This window comes from Callorhinchus milii, unplaced genomic scaffold (genome assembly GCF_018977255.1).
Source record: "Callorhinchus milii isolate IMCB2004 unplaced genomic scaffold, IMCB_Cmil_1.0 Scaffold1, whole genome shotgun sequence".
NCBI classification, from domain to species: Eukaryota; Metazoa; Chordata; class Chondrichthyes; order Chimaeriformes; family Callorhinchidae; genus Callorhinchus; species Callorhinchus milii.
In genome coordinates this window covers 124,743,858-124,764,585 of record NW_024704742.1, presented here as the reverse complement: position 1 = coordinate 124,764,585, position 20,728 = coordinate 124,743,858, and the positions used below count along the sequence as shown (strand labels likewise).

Below are 20,728 nucleotides of genomic sequence, written 5' to 3'. Positions count from 1 at the left end.
CGAGAGACCTGAGTTCAATTCCAGGCAGGGCGAAACCTTGGGCAAGTTTCCTTACTCCACACGCCTCATAATAATCCCTCCAAAACCAAAAGCAATAATAAAATTGGTCATTTTCAATCTATGACTGTTTGTGGGACATTGCTGTGCGCAATTGGCTGCCGCGTTCGCCCACAAATATACAGTCAATTCACTTTGCAGTGTGTTCTGTGAAACGCTTTGGGACGTCCTCCCGACGTGAAAAGCGCTATATCAAATGCAAGGATTATTATTATTATTATATATAAATGCAAGTTGTTGCTGTTGTTGTTTGGTATTGGACGATACAGTGCTAACTGCAAACTGAGATGAAATGCCTAGCGTTTGGAGGGAGGGGAAAGGGAATGGTCTGTGGTGAGGGAAACAATAATTTGTTTCATTATTATTCTATGTCAAAAGTATGAATGCAGAACTTTCACCCAGGAGTTGTTGGGACGGAAAACACAAGAGGGGAAGTTTTGCCTTCTCTGTGAAATAGTTTTAGTAATCTAAACAGAATAGCCTTTTTTCTATTCAATGTGCAATTCTTGTGGGTTTTCTAAAACATAAAGATATATTGAAAAGCCCATATTTTTGTAAATTAGACATTTCGAGCAGTAAAAAAAAACTTTGTATCAGAGTGAAAGTCAAGCTCATTCACTTACCTAAGTGCTTTTATTGGAAACTTAGGTTGAAAAAAATTACGATGGATCATGTGACAACCCATTTGTTTAAAATGAGCCTGATTTTGGATGATGAAATTAAGATTGGAGACTGGGAATATTCCAATGGGATTTATTTGGCTTGGAAACTTGTTTGGCTGGGAAACTTATTGCCAGTTATTATTCAATTGAACCTTGTTATAACAAATTGAATTATTCCAAGCCTCTCATTTTTAAATATTTTCCTGGTTCCAGCTGATTTTTTTCATTGCAAGGAATAATTGAAATGAAATCTCAATGAAACATCTGATTAAAGAAACTATTTTGCTTGTACGCTTGCCAGATTATAGTAAACCGGCTTAATAGCAATTCAAAGTGATATCAAACCCATCCAGAACTCTGCAGCCCATTTTCTCTCCCTCACCAGACTCCACAAATCCATCACCAGGCTCCACGAACCCATCACACACCCGTCCTAACTCAACGGAATCATCAGCCTGCTTCACATGCCCCATCTATTCTGCAAGCTTTCAGACATTGTACCCCAACTCTCTGGAAGTTCATCCCTCCGTCTTGCTCCCTCCCTGTCTTCAAAACCTGCCTCAAGGCCTATTTTTTCAACTGATTTTCAGCTCCCAACCCCATAGCTCAGATATTTGAAATGCTTGAGCCATCTTCCCGTCTTGAAAGGTGCTATATAAATGCAAATCGTAAAAAAAACAATATGAGTTAATTTTACCATAACAGTTTAGATTATTTTCCAACTTTTCTAATGCCATGATGAAAAACAGATTCACATAATGCAACAGAGTAACCTTGCAGATGTACGATTAATACTACAAATCCGCAGAACAGGCGATCTGCTTTCAGAGTGGTGTTCCCGTAAACCCACATGAACCATCTCCAGTTACAAGAAAGAATTCCCACTTGTGACTAGGAGTCTTGATTTAGAAATCCCTTTTGAAATTGTTACATTTTACACCCCACTGTCTCTCTGCAAATACAACTCTTCAACTCTAATTATGTAATCCACGACTATTTGTGGGACACTGCTGTGTGCAATTGGCTGCTGCGTTTCGCCCACAAAAAATGCAATCAATTCACTTTACAGTATATTCTGTGAAGCGCTTTGAGATGTGATAAGATGCTATATCAAATGCAAGGATTATTATTTTTATTATTATTCATTTAATTTTTTTTTAATCGACAACCTTCAGGTTACTCTGTAAGCTCTGTCGCAGTGGCTGGAGTTATGTGGTATGTTGCTGGACAGCCTCGATACAATCACACTGGACAAGTTGTTATTTATACCTCAAAAGGAAAGCGCACAAGCATTATACAGACCCTGAAAGGAGAGCAGGTAAATCTGACTTATTTCACTAATAGAATTGTGATTTTTTTGGTTGTCATTTTCCGTTCAAAGTTGTGGTGACATTTTCCACATGAGTCGAAGATCTTTATAAGAATTGATGATTAGCAAATTCCGGAAGTGCAGAGGCTGTCCCTAATGACTGATCACAGTTTCTATATCAATGAAGTCTGTTTCTGAGCAGGGTTCTGGACTACAACACCAACAAATTACATTTGTATACCGCCATTCACATCGGGAGGACATCGCAAGGCATTGGACAGTCAGGGATTTGGACCCGAGCTGGAGGTTGAAACCAGGAGCAGTGGAGAGCAGGGAGCGTGGGGGTAGTGCGGTCAAAGAAGAGGGTCTTGAGATGTGCCTTGAAGGTGGCAAGGGAGAATTTTTAATTTTTAGTTTTAACAACACATTCAGGATTTGTTATTTACTAATTCTTTTGCAAATCTTACATGATAAGCATCAAAATTGAAAGAGTAAATAAATAAGCCTCATTATAATTCATTATGTGGGCACTGTAATGCACTTCCTACACCATTAATGTAAGTTTTAGCCACAATGCTATCATGCTACAAGGAGTTATAAGAGGACATAGGTTTAGAGATGTAAAGGGCAATTTCAGGACAGATACGAGAACATTTTTCTTTACTCGGAAAGTCATTAAATTAGCAACTGGTATAGGTTGCCAGGAAAGGTGGTTGAAGCCAGACACGAGACTCATTTTAAAAGCAGTTTAATGCCGTGATGAGGAACTGTATGGTGGGTGTTCTGGAAGAAAGGACCTTCTTCATCCAATCTTGTGATCCATTAGTATTCTCGTTTACATCACAGATTCATCCCAAAATATAGTCACACCATTGTACAGTACATCCAGCGAAGTCCTCTGAGACATCTCATAGCTCTGATAAGATGCTACTATCAATTGCAAGGATCATTATTATAGATTCTATTATAGCTTCTATTAGTATTGCTTAAAAAGGCCAGGGTATGGTAATACCCTCTACAATGGTTCCCAGTCATGGCCTGGGTCCCAAGCTTCTATCTGCAACAAACCTTATTTGCGAAGCAGAAGCAGTGCACAGCACAGTGAATAAAATGCATTCACTAAATTCACTTAAATGTTTACATTTCCTTTCGTTGCCAGTATTGCTAATAAATTTTGCATGTCTTTCCTTGGGCCAATTTAGCACAGCACCGCAAATACTAGCTGAAATGGAGTTATTGAACCAACTAAGCACCGTTTCTCTGTTCACAGATTGGCTCATACTTTGGAAGCTCCGTGTGTTCTGTTGACATCAATCAAGATTCAATAACTGATGTTCTTCTGGTTGGAGCCCCTATGTATATGGGAACAGATAAAGAAGAGCAAGGAAGAGTTTACGTGTACATTCTAAAAAAGGTGATAAATATATATGATGGTTATTGAGTGTTCTTAGGAACTCCATCCCTATATGTCCTTATATACATAGGAACATAGGAATTAGGACCAGGAGTGGGCCATTCGGCCCCTCGAGCCTGCCCCGCTATTCAATAAGATCATGGCTGATCTTCTAACGTAACTCAATCTGCCCCTTTATCCCTATATCCCTTAATCCCTCTATTCTTTCGAAATCTATCAGTTTCAGTCTTGAATATGTTCAAGGACTGAGCATCTACAGCCTTCTGGGTTAGAGAATTCCATAAATTCACTACCCTCTGAGTGAAGAAGTGTTTCCTCAACTCTATTCGAAAAGGCTGACCCTTAACCTTAAGACTGTGACCCCTAGCTATAGATTCTCCTACCAGGGGAAACAGTCTCACACTGTCTACTCTGTCAAGCCCCATAAGAATCTTATATGTTTCTAATACGACCACCCCTAATTCTTCTATATTCTAGAGAATATAGGCCTAGTTTATTCAACCTATCCTCATAGGTCAACCCCCTCATCCTAGGAACTAACCTAGTGAATCTACACTGCAGACCTGTAAGGCGAGTATGTCATTTCTTAAATAAGGAGACCAAAACTGCACACAATATTCTAGGTTTGGTTTCACCAAGGCCCTATACAATTGCAGCAAGACTTCCCTACTCTTATATTCTAATTCTTTTGCAATAAACGCCAACATGCCATTAGCCTTCCTTGTTGCTTGCTGTACCTGCATACTAACCTTTTGTGACTGGTGTACAAGGACATCCAAATCCCTCTGAACACTAACACTATCTAGTCTCTCCCCCTCCCGAAAATAATCTGTTTTTACTACCTAGGTGAATAACTTCACACTTCCCCATATTATATTCCATCTGCCACCTTCTTGCCCACTCACCTAGCCTATCTAAATCCCTTTGCAATCATTTTGTGTCATCCTCAGAGCTTACTTTCCCACCTAGCTTAGCATCATCCGCAAATTTAGATATTTTAAGTTCTATGTCCTTGTCTAGATCATTGATATAGATCATAAATAGTTGAGGCCCAAGCACTGATCCTTGTGGCACTCCACTAGTCACATCTTGCCAATCTGAGAAGGATCCGTTTATCCCTACTCTCTGTTTTCTTCCAGTTAGTCACTCTTCGATCCATGCTAATATATTGCCTTTAATTCCATGGGCCCTAATCTTGTGTAGCAGCTTTTTACGTAGCACCTTCTCGAATGCCTTCTGAAAATCTAAATATACTACATCTACTGGTTACCCCCTATCTAACCTGCTAGTTACATCCTCAAAAAACTAATCATGTTATGGCCTTCTAAGTACCCCACTATGCCGTCCCTAATTAAGGATTCTAGAATTTTCCCAACCGTCAATGTCAGACTGACTGGTCTATAGTTCCCCATCTTCTCTCTCCCACCCCTTCTTAAATAGTGGTACGTTTGCGATCTTCCAATCAATGGGAACCATTCCAGCATCCAAAGAATTTTGGAAGATCAAAAACAAGGCATCCACTATCTCAGCAGCCACCTCTTTTAAAACCCTAGGATGCAGGCCATGAGGTCCAGGGGATTTGTAATTTTTCAATCCCAATAGTTTCCCTAGTACTAATTCTTTACTGTTGTTAATTTCCCTAAGTTGCTCACTAACATTAGCTTCTTGGTTCCCCTCTATTTTTGGTAAGTTTTGAGTGTCTTCTAACGTGAAGACAGAAGTAAACTATTTGTTTAATGACCCTGCCATATCTTTGTCCCCCATTATAATTCTTCCTGTCTCTGCCTGTAATGAATCCACATTCATCTTTGGTAGACTTTTCCTCTTTACATATTTGTAAAAACTCTTGCAATCTGTCTTTATGTTCCTAGCTAGTTTGCCCTCGTAATCTATTTTCTCCCTCCTAATCAGTTTCTTAGTTTTTCTTTGTTGGTCTCTGAAGCCCTCCCAATCCTTGGGTTTACTGCTCTTTTTGGCAGTATTATAGGTCTCTTCTTTTAATTTTATACTTTCACTAACTGCTCTAGTTAGCCATGGTTGAACCACTTTACCTGTGGTATTTTTATTCCTCAAGGGAATATGTGATCTCTGGGAATTATGTACTGTATCTTTAATGGTTTTCTATTGCTGATCTACCATCATATCCTTTAATTTCCCAGTCCATTTTAGCTAAATCCTCTCTCATACCTGCAAAGTTGGCTCTATTTAAATTTAGGAACTTTGGTTCGGACTTAACTACATCACTCTCTAACTTAATGCTAAATTCCATCATGTTATGGTCACTCTGCCCAAGAGGAGCTTTAACTTCCAGATTACTGATTAGTCCTATTTCATTACACAAAACAAGATCTAGGATAGCCTGTTCCCTGGTTGGTTCCTCAGCATATTGTTCTAGAAAACTATCTCTAATGTATTCTATAAACTCCTCCTCTAACTTACTTTTGCTAATTGGTTTTCCCAATCTATATGAAGATTAAAATCACCCACTATTAGTGTATTTCTTTGCTACATGCTCCTCTCATTTTCTGGTTAATACTCTGCGCAACACTGTGACTGCTGTTCGGGGGTCTATAACTTACTTCGACTAGTGTTTTCTGCCCTTGTTATTTCGTAATGCCACCCATACTGACTCTACATCTTGATTTTCTGATTTAAAATCTTTCCTCTCTACTGTTTTTAACCCATCCATTATTAGCAGGGCTACCCCCACCTTGTTTTCCACATTGCCTATCTTTCCTATATGCCAAATACCCCAGAATATTTAGCTCCCACCCTTGATCTCCCTGTAATCACATCTCAATAACGGCTACTAGATCATACCCATTTGTTTTTATTTGTGCCATTAATTTGTCTATCTTATTACGAATGCTTTGTGCATTCAAATATAGCGCCTTTAGTTTTGACTTCTTGCTATTTTCTCTACTTGCTAATGCCCTCTGAGCTTCTTGTCCCTCCTTGACATACTCTGTTTATCTCCCTCGATAATCTGCTCTGCCACTTTCATCGTTCTTAGTTTTGCTTTTTTACTTCTAACTGTAACTGTAACCTTCCCTCCCCCCCAACCCCCTTAGTTTAAAGCTCTGCCTACCTCCCTATTTATTTGTTTTGCCAGGACATTGGTCCCAGCCCATTTAGGTGGAGCCCATCTCTATGGAATAGCTCCCTTTTCACCCAATATTGGTGCCAGTGGCCCATAAAATTAACCCCCTGCCCTCCGCACCACTCTACAGTAAGAACATCTAGGGATGTTGGAAAATAATTGTCTTATTCTTGTTTGACAGAATTATTCTGAATAATGACAAACTCAATGTGACTCCAACATTACGTCTGTCTGCAGCAATGTTTCATTTTATTAAGGTTACCTATCACGATAAAATAAATGTCTCAAAGCCCTTTACAAAACATAATTGATCAGAAATGGAAATCAACAACAACAACTCTATTCATCTTACACAACCTTCCCCAGCCGCAAAACCTACCTTACAATCTTTTCAACCCACTTTCAGTCACCTTTCTCCCCCATTCCCCAGGATCCCAATCCCCAGCTCAGGCACACTATGTTGTGCACTTTGAGACTTCTTCCCGACATGAAAGTCATTATATAAATGTAAGTGTTTTGGGCCGTTATCCTGACGTGAAAGACACTATACAAGTGCAATAATTTGTTGTTGTAAAGATTATTATTTATAGCTTCCTTTAATTTTAAGTCATAATAACCTATTTAATGTGTTAACAATGACACATCCTCTTTGGTTAACGTTATTGCTGTACGTTTGAAGGCAATGGGGAATATAAGAAGGCTAGACAACCAGGAAATAATCATGAAAGCGGTAAACTGAGAGATAAAGCTTTCAGAATCTGATCAAATATATCAGGAATAGCTTTCCCTTACCATCCATTTCCTTAACAACCACACATGGTGACAAGATAACAAAAATTGATGAAATCTTAAAATAAATTGAATCTAAAATAAGTGACTATCATACTCCTGCTTCTTAATGCATATGAATTTTTTTACTTAGGATAAGTTTCAATACGAGATGGTCCTTGAGCCAATTAAGCAGCAATGCAGTTGCCAGTCTGCATTTGACCTCAGTACAGACAAGTTCAGTAAGGTAAGGAAAGATGTAAGAATTACTCGACTTTGATTCTAAAATAGCCTTGAAATACACATTCAATTTTCCATCTTTAAACTCCTTTATGCTTCCAAAGTTGAGCATCAATGCCCTGTGTTGCTGTGATATATAATAATACATATTTTATGTTGATGAATAAACACATTTAGCAGTAATACCAATAACCACACACAACCCAAATCACATCACCCACATTTAAAATCATGTACTTTAGAAATGATCTAAAAAAAATGTTAAAAACTGCTTTCTGAAACCAAAAACTGATCAGAAGGATTTCTGTTTTACTGAGAGATGGGTGATACGTACCCTAAACCTAATCCTAGCCACTTCTTGAATATGCTGCCATATGTTCAGGCTGAATCCCCCTTATTTGTGCAGGAGGAATCAGTATCATTTTGGGCTAGGGTTCGGGTTAGGGTACGGATCATCTGATTTACTGATTGAGTTTCCATTGAGCAAGTTTTTTCTTGCACCTTTATAAATTTTAGTAAGAAGTAAGATTCCATTGCATTTCTTCTATTGGCCTCTTCACCACTTAGGCTCCCACCCCCAGCATGGGCACCCAGCCAATAATGTTAAGCACTTTGAGACATCCTTCCAAATGCTATATAAATGTCAATTGTATTGTATTATTGTACGGGGGCAAAAAGAACTGAAAAAGTAACGAAAGCGTATAACATTTTAGGTGCTTAGTCACAGAAGGAAGAGGTATTGATGCATGCCTGTGTTTTCAATTTTTTTTCTAATAGGAGAAAGTCAAAAAGCAGGAATGCTCTAATTCGATCAGGGAACCCTGCGGCTCCAGGTTCGGCATGGCCATAGCCTGGGTCTCTGACCTAAACCTTGACGGTTATAATGACATAGTGATCGGAGCACCACTGGAGAACAACCACCAAGGGGCTGCCTATGTCTTCCACGGAAAGGGCACAATCATAAACAAACAGTACTCACAGGTTTGTCTCCGCATAGGAATAAGAGACGCTGTATATGTTGGAAGCTGCCTTAAAATCCCAAACAATGGAAACTCACAACTATGTCAGTCAGCATCTTCTAATCAGGAAAAAAAACAGAAGTTGCTGGGAACACACACTCAGCGTGTAGGCAGCATCTATGGAGAGAGGAAAGTGAGCTAACGTTTCAGGTCGATGACCTTTCGTCAGAATTGGGGGATGTTGGAAGGGAGCAGATTATAAGGACAAGTAGAGAAGTGGGTGCGGAAAGAAAGACAAAGGAAAAGCTTAGGTGGAGGACAGGAGGTGATGAGATCAGAGGTGTTGGTGGTGCAAGATAAAAGAAGGCAAATGATCTTCTAATCAGGACTAGGTAAAGCAGAGTATGGTCCTCTAGAGACAGAGTGGGACTCCATGCTAGACAAATGGAAACCATATATAATTGAGGAACTTTTAGCACAGCAGAGCCTCAATATAATGCAGTGTTTGGGATCCATAAAATCCTGATCTATGTTTCACTGTGCTTCCTGTGTGCTGGCTAGATCCTGAGTTAAAACAAAAAAGGTTATCAGGTCACCATCAACAGCACTTCAGGTTTGCTGCACATGTGCAAATAATGGAAGTGACATTGGCAATGACCTAATGATCCAAAAGTCGGCCATTTTAGTACAGACAGCATCTGGCAAGCAGAAGTGAGTGGGCTGGCTGCACATATGAGCTTTGAATGTGGCAGAATTTTTTGTGATGTGATATTTATCAGCGGTAATAATCATCTTTAATCGTAATTTTCATCCCAAAGAGAACACTGAAGAAAAAGTCCAACCAGCCCAAGCTCCCAACGGTGGTTAGCAGTGGGCTTAAGAGATGGATGGCCAGAGGCCATGCAATACATTTAGCAGTAATACTGATGACCACGTACAGCCCAAATTGACATTTCCTGGTCAGGGAATGGTGTGTGATGCTGGGGACCTAAAACAACAACAACAAGATTACATTTGTATAGCGCCTTTCACGTCGGGAGAACGTCCCAAGGCGCTGGGAAGCAGAGAAAGGACCAATTATTAAGGAAAGATCTAAGATGCCGTGTCTCATTAAAGATCTGGAAACCAACCCATATTTAATTACAAGAGAATTCCACCAGAAATAGCCAGCGGCTGAAGTAGAGCCATCGTCAGTGCTGGGAATGTGAAGAAGATTCTCCATCTGCAGAGCAGATTCTGGACACAGTTAATTCCTACTGGAAATTTTATAGCCATATAACTCCAGGGCTTTGCATGTGATTGTGCAAACAGATGACTGCGAGTGACCCGGTTTTGACAATGTGTGTGGTATGTGACCCAGTGATATATACAGCCAATGCTTGCTTCATGAACATTTTTTCGAAGCTCTGAATTTAGCCACCAGGTGCTATTGTGTAGCCTGGGCTCCTGCAGAACACACAAACTTAGAGTCTCTGTCCCAGCATTGAATGAGAATGCGAGGTTTGTGCATTTATCACATTCATTCTGTTATGAAACTCTGCCCCCACTATAGGCACATAGCAACAGTACATAGGTTACTTCTTAATCGTACAGATAACCAAAAAATGGGATATTGCGATCACAAAACGAAGAAAGCAAAGTAAAAAATCTTTGGATCTTTTGTACATTGCCTTGACAGATTCAGTTAATCAAATGCCTTTTCTTAATAGTACATCTCCACGTCAGCGCCAGAGGTTGACCTCAAGTATTTTGGCCAATCTATTGACGGACAGATGGATTTGAACAATGACGGTCTGGTGGATGTTACTGTGGGAGCGCTGGGTGGTGCTGCCCTCTTCTGGTTGGTATCATGTGTACATTGTAACTACAGTACTGTATATCCTGTACTCTATTGATCCCACTGTTGCAGTCTGGCTTTTTTTTTAACTCCGTGCAGCACTGATGAATTACCAAAGCAATGGAATTTCATTATTGTAAGATCTTGTGCTCTAGTTTTTTTTGTAATCAATAATGTAATAATAATATTCCTTGCATTTGATGTCACGCCTTTCCCATCAGGAGGATGTCTCAAAGTAAGCTTCACTTTACTGTAAAAAAAGCTTCAAAGGATTTACTCTAAAATGTAGGGACTGGGAATTCTGTGGGTAGAAATTGGCGCTTCATTCAAAAACTCAATTTCACTCCCTTATTGGAAAGAAATTTCACCTGGAGCCACAGGATGTTCACAAAGTCCTGTTACCCCATGTGTTTTTTTACACAGAGCTCTGACCAACAACTGATACATGTGGAAGAATGATGATCATTTTATTTAGACGTACTTAATTGTAACAGAATCATTTTTTGAGAGGAGCCACTTTTTGAAACCGTTCCTTAAATTCACTGAAATCAGCACATTTTCCATTGCCTTTCCGGTCCTCGGATATTCATGGAACCAACTCATCTGCAATAGAAAATAAAAAATCATAGAATAGAATTAAATGTTTTTAAGAATATATTAAATACTGATGTATAAAAGGACTGTTGGAAGTAACCGTATGCTTTTAGTGAATTATATTTTAAATCTTCTGACAGGTCCCGTGACATAGCTCAAGTGACAGTTGAGTTGCGATTTAGCCCAAACAAGATTAATATCCAGAATAAGAATTGTGAGATATCTGGCAGGCAGACTGTTTGTGTCACAATGGAGATTTGCTTCAGAGTTCGTCTAAAGCCTGACAAGGAGCCAAAACAGTCGATTGGTAAGTTCACAGAAATAGTGTCATTCCCTTTCATAAAGCCAATTAGTTATTAAGCCTATTCTGCAGAGGTATAGTGCCTCTGAGCTTTTGCATGTACAAAATTCCCATTTTTTCTTTTAAGCACTCCTGAGATATTACCGGCATTAAGGGTGCTATATAAATGCAAATTGTTGTTCTTTGGGTGGGAGCTAAGTGGATTCTCCTCCTGGCTCCATGTTGCTGTGCTTAGCAATAAATGTGGAATCGAGCCAACTCTTTGTGACGAACTCAATCATCTGGTTCCTGGCCCAGGCTGATGATGATAGACCAGCTGGCCTAGCTCATCTTCAGGACTTGGATGGGCTTGCCACTTGACTCCTGTTAACTCTAAAAATCAAAGTCCTGATGATCCTAGCTGGCGGGAAGTTTTCCTAATAGTACTCTCAATGGCAAATTATATGGTTTTAGCTGGTTAAACTCCAGCAGTACTCCATCACACAGAGATCTCCAAGGATTAGCTCTTACTGATATGTGCCTAATACTCTCTGGAATTAAATAAGCAGGGTGCGTTCCTCCAGGGCACAGATGATTACAGCACAGTCAGCCTGGCTCATCCGCAGCTCTTGGAAGGACTGACCAATTCTTGGATGCAGGGAATCCTCCCACTCAGCTGTTGTTAAGTCTGCAAGCCAAAGCTCCAATTGGTAGGGTGGGTTTAGCTGGACAAGCAGCAGAAAAGCTTGCCAGACAGAGCTATCAATAGCAAGTAATGCAGTTTTAGCTAGTTAGACTCCAGCAACATCAACGCATACTCTGGGGTCCTCAAGCCTTGGCTCCTGCCAACCTGTGCCTAATACTTTTCAGAATTAGGTAAGCAGGATGGGTCCCTCCAGGGAGAGGGCGGACATTCCATTCCAACAATCTATCTTTGAAATTTCCATGTGTGGGTGGGATGCATGGAACCTCAGTCAGATTTGGATACTCTTAAGCATAGTCATGGGTTTCCACATGAGTCATAACTGGACTAGCCAATAAACATCCCAGAATATTATCAGGCACAAAAATAGATCATCACATCCATCCCTTGCTTACAAAGCTATACTAAACAGATAAACATTGGTTTCTCTGACTCCTGAGATCTTATGAGCTTATGAAATTACTGCTGTGGTTTTGTTTGGCTTTTTATGAGAAACATTCTGATCAGAATTGGCTTTGAGTATTGACTGTGGTTTTATGGAATTGTCAAACCACAACTACAACGTACTAAAAAGACATCATTAATTACTCAGTATTATCATTCATTACTCCTCTTCTCCACCACCAACTGGCTCTTCCGCCCATCCTCTCATGCCTCGCCCATCCTCACCTCCATGCCAACTGCAAGGCGATGGTGGACTTCCTCGAATCCAAAGTTGAGGGGATCCGCTTAGCTGCATCTGCCCTTCCACCTACTACCATCTCCCCATCTCCCCCTCTTACTCTGGGCCCTACCCATCCCTCCTTCCACACCTTCAAACCTGGCTCCCACTCCTCTCTCATCAACACTATAACCTGCATGAAACCGACCACCTGCTCCCTCAACCCCATCCCTACCTCTCTCCTTACCTCCCAGCTCCACCTCCTTGACCCTCTACTCACAGACATCATAAATCTCTCCATGTCCACTGGAACCATTCCCACCCCATTTAACACAGCCGTCATCACTCCTATCCTTAAAAAACCCTCCCTGGACCCATTCCTGCTCGCAAACTACTGCCCCATCTCCAACCTCCCTTTCCTCTCCGAGGTCCTGGAATGAGTTGTTGCTTCCCAGCTTTGCTCCTTCCTCTCCCACCACTCCCTTCACGAACCCCTCCAATCGGGTTTCCATGCCGCCCGTAGCACAGAAACATCCCTGGTCAAAGTGACAAATGACATTCTGTACATCTGTAACCAGGGCTCCCTCTGCCTCTTCATCCTCCTTGACCTCTCTGCTGGCTTTGACACCATTGACTACTCTATCCTCATCCACTGCCTATCCTCTCACCTCAACCTTCACGGTTCTGGCCTTGAATGGTTCAGATCATACCTCTCAAACTGCCTCCACTTCATCTCCACAAATGTTTTCTCTTCCAGCCCCTGCAAGTGCGGTGTTCCTTTGGGCTCTGTACTTGGTTCCCTCCTCTTTAACATCTATATACTCCCTCTTGGTGACATTATCCGCAGACAGGGCAACTTCCACATATATGTGGATGACATCCAACTCTACCTCTCTGCCTCCACCCTCGACTCCAGGACCACTACTGTCCTGATAGAATGTCTGTCAGACATCAATAATAATAATAATAATAATAATCCTTGCATTTGATATAGCGCTTTTCACGTCGGGAGGACGTCCCAAAGCGCTTCACAGAGCACACTGTAACGTGAATTGACTGTATATTTGTGGGCAAACGCGGCAGCCAATTGTGCACAGCAATGTCCCACAAACAGTTGTAGATTGAAAATGACCAATTTTTATTATTGTTTTGGGTTTTGGAGGGATTATTATTAGGCGTGTGGAGTAAGGAAACTTGCCCAAGGTTTCGCCCTGCCTGGAAAGTGCTGGATGAGATCTTTCATCACCATCATCATCCATGGTTGCATAATCCACCTTAATAAGCCAGTCCGGAACCTTAGCATCTTGTTTGACCCTCAACTATCCTTTCTACCCCACATCCATGACATGACCCGCTTGTCTTCTCCCACCTCCGCAACATTGCCCAGCTCCGCCATTGACTCACACTGCAGACCGCTGAAACCCTCATACATGTCGAGGTTGACTATGCAAACTCCTTGGTTGTCGGCCTCCCCAACTCCTCCCTCCATAGCCTGCAGATCATCCAGAACTCTGCAGCCTGTGTCCCTCCCGCACCAGACGCCATGACCCTATCACCCTCAGAGAGGTTTGTGGAGTCCTGTAGCTCAGTGGTTAGAGCACTTGCTTTGCAAGTGAGACACCTGGGTTCGATTCCAGGCAGAGGGCAAAACCTTGGGCAAGTTTCCTTACTCCACACGCATAATAATAATCCCTCCAAAAAATAAAACAATAATAAATTGGTCATTTTCAATCCATGACTGTTTGTGGGACACTGCTGTGCACAATTGGCTGCCGCGTTCGCCTACAAACATGCAGTCAATTCACTTTAAAGTATATTCTGTGAAGCGCTTTGGGACGTCTAGAAAACGTGAAAAGCGCCATATCAAATGCAAGGATTATTATTATTATTATTTTCCTCGCCCGACTCCACTGACTTCCCATCACACAGAGGATACAGTTCAAGATCCTAGTCCTCACCTTTAAAGCCCAATATGGCCTTGCTCCCACCTACCTCTGCGACCTCCTAACCCCTTACCATCCTGAACCCTCCCTCTGCTCAGCAGGCTCCGGCCTGCTTCACCTTCCCCCGCATTGCCCGCCCCATCATTGGCGGGCGGGCCTTCTGCCACTCTACTCCTACCCTCTGGAACTCCATCCTGCAGTCCCTCTGCCTCGTCTCCTCGCTTTCCTCATTCAAGACAGTCCACCCTCCCCAATCCCGACCCCCAGCTCGGATCCGAAACACTGTCCAGCACCTTGGGACAACCTCCCGACATGAAAGGCGCTTTACAAATGTAATTTGTTGTTGTTGTTATCTAGTCCACTGCTCTCTCTTTACTCACTCTATCCCGACCATTGGTGTCAAAGTTACCGTGGTCTGCTCTCTGGCAACCTTACAGTCAGAATACTGTAGGGGAGCTACATGGTATCAATGCTCTGGTCACTATCCAGTGACTTGTTGGAAGGTTTAAATACTTTCACATCTGATGTAAGTAAAGGATTTGGCTCAGCTGTAATGCCATCCATCAAATAACCTGTCAAGACTCATTATTCAGGCTAATCCAGAAGGAACAGTCACTTGGACAAGAACTAGAGAGTTGCCAGCACCTAGAGAACAGTAATAATAATAATAATCCTTGCATTTGATATAACATCTTATCATGTGATTGAGATGTCTCAAAGCGCTTCGCAGAATCTATTGTAAACTGGATTGACTGTGCATCTTGTGGGCAAAACGTGGCAGCCAATTGCGAACAGCAGTGTCCCATAACCAGTCGTGGATTGAGTGATCAAATTATTATTATTATTATTAAATTACTATTATTATTTAGTATCCCCAGTATGCATGGTGCCTTAAGGAGAGAGAAGGAAGAAAATGGGTGAGAGAAAATATCTTTTAACAAAACGGTCTCCATTTGCTCAGATAATAATGAATCATAGAAATGAGTCTTTCAACGAGTTGTCTTGAATGACCTGTGGTCAACCCATGTGTCTACACAAGGCACTGTGAAATTCCAGAATGTCAACTTGATAAGCCAAGGTTTTTGGACTTACATTGACAAATCTATTGAATATCTGTAAACAGTCTGCATTTTTCTGGGCAAATAAAATTATGTCACCGACTGCCTATGAATAGACCAATTTACGTGTGAACTAACCACAGAACGAATACTTATTCCAGCTCACAGCTGGCAGAAGGCTACTGCGTTGATTAACCCTTCAACTTTGTCTCATTATTTTATTCTGTAGCATGTAGTTTGTTTGAGAATGATACCTCATGCTAAATGTTTTCCATATAGAAAAGATACATTCACTGTGGCACTGCATAGACTATACATTATATTTAAGGAGCTGATCATAAGGAGATAGGAATTGCAGTACAAGATGACCCCATTAAAATGTGCCCCAGTTGAGCACGGGTTCGCTTGTAGTGTGGATCCACTGTAAATTAGGAAGTGCTGTATACCTGGCTTCCGGCACTGACTACCAATTACTAAATTGCCAGCTTTTGGGTTGAAAGGCAGGTATCGTCAGTATTGACGTCACTTCCTACATGTTCGCTATACGCAGGAAACATTGTTGATGTCACTTCCTGTGCATGCACACTATGTGTAGGAAGTGACGATAGTGGCGACTCGTTACAATACAATCCAAAATTACATTTGGGAAGCGCCTCTCACATCAGGAGGATGTCCCAAGATGTTGAACAGTCAGGGAGTAGGACCCGAGCGTGGGAGTGGGGGGGTTGGGATCAGGGAGGGTGGAGGACGGGGAGGGTGGGGGTTAGATGGTGGCCAAAGAGGAGGGTCGAGGCATGCCTCGAAGGAGGCAAGGGAGGGAGCGAGGTGAAGGGAATGTGGAATGGAGTTACAGAGGATGGGGGCAGAGAGGCTGAAGGCCCGACCGCCGATGGTGGGTCAGTCCAGCCAGAGGTCATGGAGCAGGCCAGAGCCTGCTGAGCGGAGGGAGCGGACAGGTTGATAAGAGGTTAGCATGTCGGAGAGGTAGGAAGGGGCAAGACCATGAGGGCCTTGAAGGTGAGGATGAGAATTTTGAACTCATTCTCTGAGGAATGGGGAGCCAGTGGAGCCGAGCAAGAGTGGGTGTGATGAGGTCACAGAGTCCGGTGCGGGAGAGGACATGAGCTGCAAAGTTCTAGATGATCTGCAGTTTGTGGAGGGAAGAGTTGGGAAGGCCGACAAGCAGGGCATTGGCATAATTGAGCCTGGATGTAATGAAGACATGTATGAGGATTTTGGTGGTCTGAGTAGTGAGGCAGTGGTGGAGTTGGGCAATGTTGCGGAGGTGAGGAAGGCAGAGCGGGTCATGGCACAGATGTGAGGGAAAAAGGACAGTGGAGAGTTGAACAAGACACCTAGGTTCCTGACTGGCTTGGTGAGGTGGAGTATTGCTGATGCTGCCAGTGCATGAGGTGCAGAGGCGCTGGCTTGAGCCAATCAGGAAACCCATAGACTTGCTGACGTTCAACTGTAGAAAGTTGGCCCTCATCCAGGACTTGATGTCTGACAGGCGGTCTGTCAGGACAGCAGTGGTTCTGGGATCGAGGGTGGAGGCAGAGAGATAGAGTTGGGTGCCATCCACACACATGTGGAAGTTGACCCCATGTCTGCGGATGATGTCACCAAGAGGGAGCATATACAGGTTGAAGAAGAAAGCCCCAAGGAGCACCGCACAAAATGGTGCGGGGGGCTGGAGGAGAAGTCAGAGGAGAAGCGGCTTCGATGATCCCCGGAAGGGAGACTGGTGGCCATTTGTTTTCATGGACCATTATAACCCTGTGTCTAACTTTTTGGATCAGAGACACTACGTTATAACAAAGTTGCCCTGTGTTCCTAAACCTATTCATTCTTTATTTCTCACCAGGGAAATCAAACAACGCGTTTAGGAATTCCAGAATTTTGATGCCAAATTAATTCAATACATATTATCTGTTTTATTGCAGCTCTTGAATATAACACAACAATAGACTCTGCAAGGCGTGTGTCCAGGGGACTATTTAATGAAACTCATGAAAGGAAGATCCAAAGAAATGTCACTGTGTTTTCTTCTCACTGTACAAAACATCTCTTCTACATGTTGGCAAGTAAATCAGGAAAATGAGTCTAAAGGATCAGACCTACCACTACGAGGGCCTAGAAGTTGCATGTTTTGTTTTAAAAGTGTAACCTAGGCCTAAAGCAGTGTTGTCCAATAGAAATCGCTGAATAGCCACAGGTGGGATGTAATGGGACGTGTGACATCCCTCAGGGTTCTGTCCTCTCCTTTTCAACATACTCCCTCTTGGTGAAATCACCCGTACACATGGGGTCAAGTTCCACATGTATACGGATGACAACCAATTCTCCGCCTATACCATTGACTCCAGGACCACTGCTGTCCTCACAGACTGCCTCTCGGACATCCTGGATGAAAGCTAAAGTCCTGGATGAAAGCTAACTTTCTCTAATTGAATGTCAACAAGAACAAGGTCCTCCTCCTTAGCTCCCATCAGCACCTCCATATCTCGAGCACTGACAGCATCGCCCTTCATGGATGCACTCTACACTTCACGCAGCCAACACAGAACCTTGGCGTCCTGTTCAATCCTCAATTGTCCTTCATCCCCCACATCTGGGCATGACCCTCACCACCTTTTCCCACCTCCGCAACATTGCCCGTCTCCGTCACTGTTTCTCAATGCAGGCTGCCTAGACCCTCATTCACATGTTCATCACATCGAGGCTTGACTGCACAAACTCCCTCCTTGTCGGCCTCCCCAACTCCTCCCTCCACAGGCTGCAGATCATCCAGAACTCTACAGCCCATGTTCTCTTCCGCACCAGGCTCTGTGACTCTATCCTCACCCGACTCCACTAGCTCACTCATCACTCAGAGTATACAGTTTAAGATCCTGGTCCTTACCTTCAAGGCCCTCCATGGCCTTGCTCCTCACTACCTCTGTGACCCGCTACCAACCTATCCGCTCAGCGGGCTCCAGCCTGCTTTACATCCCCCGCCTTGCCCATCCCACCAAAGGTGGATGGACCTTCAGCCTCTGTGCCCCATCCTCTGGAATTCCATCCCACAATCCCTTGGCCTCGCCCCCTCCCTCGCTTCTATGAAGAGCCGTCTCAATACCCTCCTCTTTGACCGTGCCTTCGGTCACTTTCCTACCCCTACCCTCCCGGCTCTCCACCCCTTTTGATCCCAACCACCAGCTCGGATGCAGATCCCTGACTGTCCAGCACCTTAGAACGTCCAACTCACGTGAAAGGCGCTATACAAATGTAATTTGTTGCTGTTGTTGTTAATGCACATGGGTCTATTAAATGTTAATGTCTTGTTACATGTCTGCTCTTCAGGAAACGCCAGATTTTCTAAATCCAGTGGAGATTCTGGTGGAGTTTGTAATGGTAGATCCAGATAAAGGACCTGTCCTAGATGCTTCCCTACCAAGCAACGCAAGGGATCTGGTAATTAAATATTCCACAAAGCTTTAAACTCACAGAATATTGTTAAAGACAAAACATTAAAGACATTAATAGTTATTTCCAAGGCATTCTATCAAAACATTGTTCTGACATTACTTCAAATGTAATTCGTAGTTGTTATCCCAACCCTCTCCTCGGGTCCAAATCCTGAAAGGCGCTATACAAATACAATTTATTGCTGTTGTTGATTTTGAAAAGAAGCCACTAAAAGTGAAGCTTTAATGGAAAACAGCACTGCGGGGGAGGGAGAAGTACTTTATATATAACTTCTATCCCTTTTAAATGTTATAATAATAACCTTTGAATTTGATACAGTGCCTGATCATGCCATTGAAACATAAAATGTTTCACAGGACTAACTGAATAGTGCAGTGACTGTGTTTGTAGGTAAACGTGCCAGTCAATTTTGCACATAGACAACAGGAGAAACGCCCTTTCTTTTGAATCATACAGAAGAATCTTTAACCTTTACTTAAATAAGTAGACGAGACCTTGGTTTAATTTTTTGTGCTTTAATTTTTTTTCTGAAAATTTTTTTCAGCCATTTTTTGTGCTCAACTCATAGGTGAAACGTTGAACGCAGCTGAATGCTGACTATAATGAAGTTCCCCCATGCTTATGTCTTCAATGGTTGTGGGCTTAATTCTCTACAGCATTTTTAAATTGCATTACCAATGTCTTCCCCCAGGTCTTTTTTAGAAAGAATTGTGGAGAAGATGAGAAATGTATCAATGACTTGATACTTAAGGCTGAGACGGACTTAATGTTTAACGGGTAATATGCTTTTATCGCTTAAAATTCTGAGACAAATAGTTAACACTTGTTATTTTCACTCTGCAAGGGTAAAACGTTGACCTGAAATTAATGTTTGCAGCTTAAATCCTTACATCGTGCATCAAGATCAGAGAAAATTCAGTCTGGCCATTACATTAAAAAATGAAAAGGAAAATGCTTATAACCCAAGGATAGTGGTGACATACTCAAAAAACATCAATTTCACTGGAGTTGGGGTAAGGACATACCAGTGAGTCATTTCGTATCTACAGAATGTCTAAACGTAATTGGACAAACAACATAAAATAATAATCATATTAACAATAATAATTGTTGCATTTGATACGGCATCTTATCGCTTTGTTGAAATGTATCAAAGTTCTTCATAAGATTTAGTGTAAATTGTACTGACTTTGTATTTGTCAGTGAAGATGAAAATGCCAAAGCTTTTCTAACTACTTTGATATACGCCAAAGTAGCAACACAATAGATTACAGGTTCAGCGTTATTAAAGGCCCTTCACACAAAGGTTAGCACGTGGAATAGTTACTAGGCAGTTGAGGCCTTGACCCTGGATTTATCTAAGAATGAGTTTGATTTTCTTAAGGAAAGGCAGTAGAACTGATATTCTCCACACATGACAGCTGAGCAACTTAGATCTGAATTAGCCTGCTCCATGTTACCTGCCCTGTCTGCCCCATTATCGGTGGTTGGGCCTTCAACCTCTCTGCCCCCACCCTTTGGAATTTCAGCCCACAGTCCCTTTGCCTCACCCTCTCCCTTTCCTTCTTCAAGACCTGTCCCAAGACCCTCATCTTTGACTGCGCCTTCGGTCACCCTCCTACCCCAATCCTCCCTGCTCTCCACTCCTCCTGATTCCAACCTCCAGCTTGGACCC

At 42.3% G+C, this 20,728-nt stretch overlaps 1 protein-coding gene across 1 annotated transcript in view; it reads left to right on the top strand.

Moving 5' to 3' along the window:
• Positions 1 to 20,728, top strand: part of itga1 (integrin, alpha 1) — a 92,766-nt gene that overhangs the window by 52,594 nt on the left and 19,444 nt on the right. The window contains exons 12-21 of the mRNA XM_007892203.2: positions 1,895 to 2,037; positions 3,299 to 3,442; positions 7,465 to 7,557; positions 8,328 to 8,531; positions 10,219 to 10,349; positions 11,081 to 11,247; positions 17,529 to 17,665; positions 18,928 to 19,038; positions 19,745 to 19,830; positions 19,931 to 20,066. Coding sequence (XP_007890394.1) covers positions 1,895 to 2,037; positions 3,299 to 3,442; positions 7,465 to 7,557; positions 8,328 to 8,531; positions 10,219 to 10,349; positions 11,081 to 11,247; positions 17,529 to 17,665; positions 18,928 to 19,038; positions 19,745 to 19,830; positions 19,931 to 20,066 — 1,352 coding nt within the window. The remainder of the gene's footprint in view (positions 1 to 1,894; positions 2,038 to 3,298; positions 3,443 to 7,464; positions 7,558 to 8,327; positions 8,532 to 10,218; positions 10,350 to 11,080; positions 11,248 to 17,528; positions 17,666 to 18,927; positions 19,039 to 19,744; positions 19,831 to 19,930; positions 20,067 to 20,728) is intronic.